The 2,607-nt window shown below is 61.8% G+C and overlaps 1 protein-coding gene across 2 annotated transcripts in view; it reads left to right on the top strand.

Annotated features, from left to right (window-relative positions):
- PGAM5 (PGAM family member 5, mitochondrial serine/threonine protein phosphatase) overlaps positions 1 to 2,607 on the top strand; it is a 7,511-nt gene that overhangs the window by 3,674 nt on the left and 1,230 nt on the right. Inside the window, exons 3-5 of one of the 2 annotated variants that reach the window (XM_025045459.1) lie at positions 810 to 935; positions 1,024 to 1,112; positions 1,228 to 1,358. In XM_025045459.1, coding sequence (XP_024901227.1) covers positions 810 to 935; positions 1,024 to 1,112; positions 1,228 to 1,358 — 346 coding nt within the window. Of the gene's footprint in view, positions 1 to 809; positions 936 to 1,023; positions 1,113 to 1,224; positions 1,359 to 2,607 lie in introns of both variants that reach the window. The other variant, XM_025045458.1, reaches the window with a different exon arrangement.

The raw sequence follows: 2,607 nt of genomic DNA, 5'->3' as shown, positions 1-2,607 counted from the left end.
CTGCCCGTTCACAGTCCCTCCGTGAGAACACGGGCTGGGCGCCAGCAGGCTCAGGTCCCTCTCCGTGGCCTCTTGCCGTGGGCGCGGTGCCGTTGGACGTGTCCTGCCTTGGTCCCTGCCTGTGGACAGGCGCATCCCTGTGTCAGCTTCTGGGGAAAGTCTGGGGTGGCGTCTCCGTTTTTAAAACTTTCTCCGTTGAACGGGATGTTACCCACTAGTGCACATACACATCAGGAGTTCAGCCAGGATGGAGGCCAGCGGCCTGTTCTGCAGCCCGCGGTGGCCCTCGCGGGGCCCTGGGCCAGGCGCGCACATGGAGGCGAAGCTGCGTCCGCGGGTGGTGGTGCGTCCAGCTGCAGCTGAAGTTCTGAGGAAGTTTTCAGCCAGGCCCTAGGATGTGTTTGAGAAAAAGCTTTCTGTCTGCTCCCAGTCTGTACTTAGTGACGCTGAGGCCATGGGTCTTCGCGTTGATACCTGCAATGATCGATCCCACAGCCAGCGGATTAGTAGGGGGTAGGGGGACTCAATTTTTCGCAAACTGATGTGAGTGCCCATAGTAAGCGGGGCCCCAGACTTCAGCGCCCGCAGCCCTGCTCCTCCTCCGTCAGCGCATTCCCGGTGGGGCGGAAGGTGACCGATTGTCTCACGGATTTACCTGTTGAAGGCCTGACCCACCCCCCACCCTAGTGTTAGGCCCAGACCCCCAGAGGGCCTGCCCATCTCGTCCCCTGACCCCCTGGGGTAGGTATTTGTGCAGTGAACAGGGGGGACTCCAGGGACACGTCATTCTCTGTTGTGTCACCTTCAAGGTCGTGAGCAGGCTGAGTTGACTGGTCTCCGACTTGCAAGCCTGGGGTTGAAGTTTAATAAAATCGTGCATTCCTCCATGACCCGTGCGGTGGAAACCACCGACATCATCAGTAAACACCTGCCAGGTGAGCGCGGGCAACCCTAGGCCCCTCGGGCGCAGGCGGGATTGGGAGTGGCTTCGGCAGGGGCAGCTGAGTCACCGCTTCTCCGCAGGTGTCTCCACGGTCAGCACAGACCTGCTGAGGGAAGGTGCCCCCATCGAGCCCGACCCGCCCGTGTCGCACTGGAAGCCGGAGGCTGTGGTAAAGTGCCCGCAGCAGTGGTCTCCCGTCCCCTGCCCCTGCCCCTCCGCCCCTTGGCCCCCGGGCCCGCCTGGCGGCCACCGCCTGCTTAGGCGCCTCGCTCTGCCCCCAGCAGTATTACGAGGACGGGGCCCGGATTGAGGCTGCCTTCCGCAGTTACATCCACCGGGCAGACACCAAGCAGCAGGAGGACAGTTACGAGATCTTCATCTGCCATGCCAACGTCATCCGCTACATCGTGTGCCGGTGAGGGGTCTTACGGGCGCCATTATCCCCCCTCTCATGGTCTGGACGCTTCTCTGGTAGAACGTCTCATGGTCACATGTTTTTGGTGGGAATAACACAGCTGCCACCTGCTCATCCCAGCACGATGTGGGCGACATGAAGGTGGTCACTTGGTGAGGGCGCCTCTCACCACAGTTGTCATCGTCTCCTTGGTGAGCAGACTGTGCGCACACCCTGTCACCTCAGGTTTACGTTGCCGGGTTCTAGCACCTGTGGCGGATCCAGCGGTGAGCGCTGCGTGCTGCTGACTCCTCACCGTCCCCTTCCTAACCGGTTATTCGGTAATAGCCAGCTTCCCATCACTGTGTCGTGACGGCCTCAGGTCTTTATTTTGGTTGTGGCTCACAGTCCACCTCAGTCATTTTGCTGCCCCAGCATTGGCCATTGGAACTCCTGTCCCCACTTCCCGCTCCACGGTCCCAGGGCCCTTGTGATGCCGGCCCTGAGCCGAGGCCGGCTGGGGGCTGGTGTATTTGAAGTAAGCAGAACCCTCCCCAATAGGATAGAAAGTGCTCGTCAGGTGCTTCCGGTGCCAGGGGTCCTCTCGTGACAAGTCTGGCAGTGGCAGGACAGGACACAGCACAGCTGCTGCCCAGGGCCTCTGTTCACTGTACTTGACCCTTGGGCCGGTCACCAGGACTGTCGGGGGCCATTGCCCCTCAGATGTCACATGCACGGCCCTGGCGAGTTGCCCGGGGTGGTCGGGGAAGCACCTCTGCCAGGACAGCAGCAGCCCTACGAGGGCACATTGCCAGGAGCCTGGGTCCTCGGGTCACTTGGGGGTACCCAGCCAAGTGTGCTGCTGGGAAGGAGGGGGACAGTGGGCACCTGTCCACAGCCTCCCTCAGGTGCCTCAGGAGGCCGCCTCTCAGCTCTTGTGCTCGGCACACGTGTTTCCTGGGGGGCCAGCTTGTGAGTGGCCTGGGTCCCTACGCGCGGTGTGGACAGGACCATTCCACGTCCTGGGACAGGGCTGGCCTGAGCAATCAGGTGACAACGCTCCAGAAAGAATTGGGGCTGGGGGTAGACGTTGCCTGTTATAAACAAAAGGCTGCAAGGAGCCCGAGTGTCCTCATTGTGATGTGGGGACAACGTGCTGGCCGACTCGACAGTGCTTGGGCGTGAAGGTAGTCCGTGGCTGCTTCGCACCTCTTGCCCCCCGCCCTGACTGGGGACCAGGAGTGCGACTGCTGCCCTGGGCTGCCCACCT

The sequence above is a fragment of the Pteropus alecto genome, unplaced genomic scaffold, assembly GCF_000325575.1.
Source record: "Pteropus alecto unplaced genomic scaffold, ASM32557v1 scaffold213, whole genome shotgun sequence".
Classification (NCBI taxonomy): Eukaryota; Metazoa; Chordata; class Mammalia; order Chiroptera; family Pteropodidae; genus Pteropus; species Pteropus alecto.
Note: the sequence above shows the minus strand (reverse complement) of the source record. Positions and strands in the feature narration are given on the sequence as shown.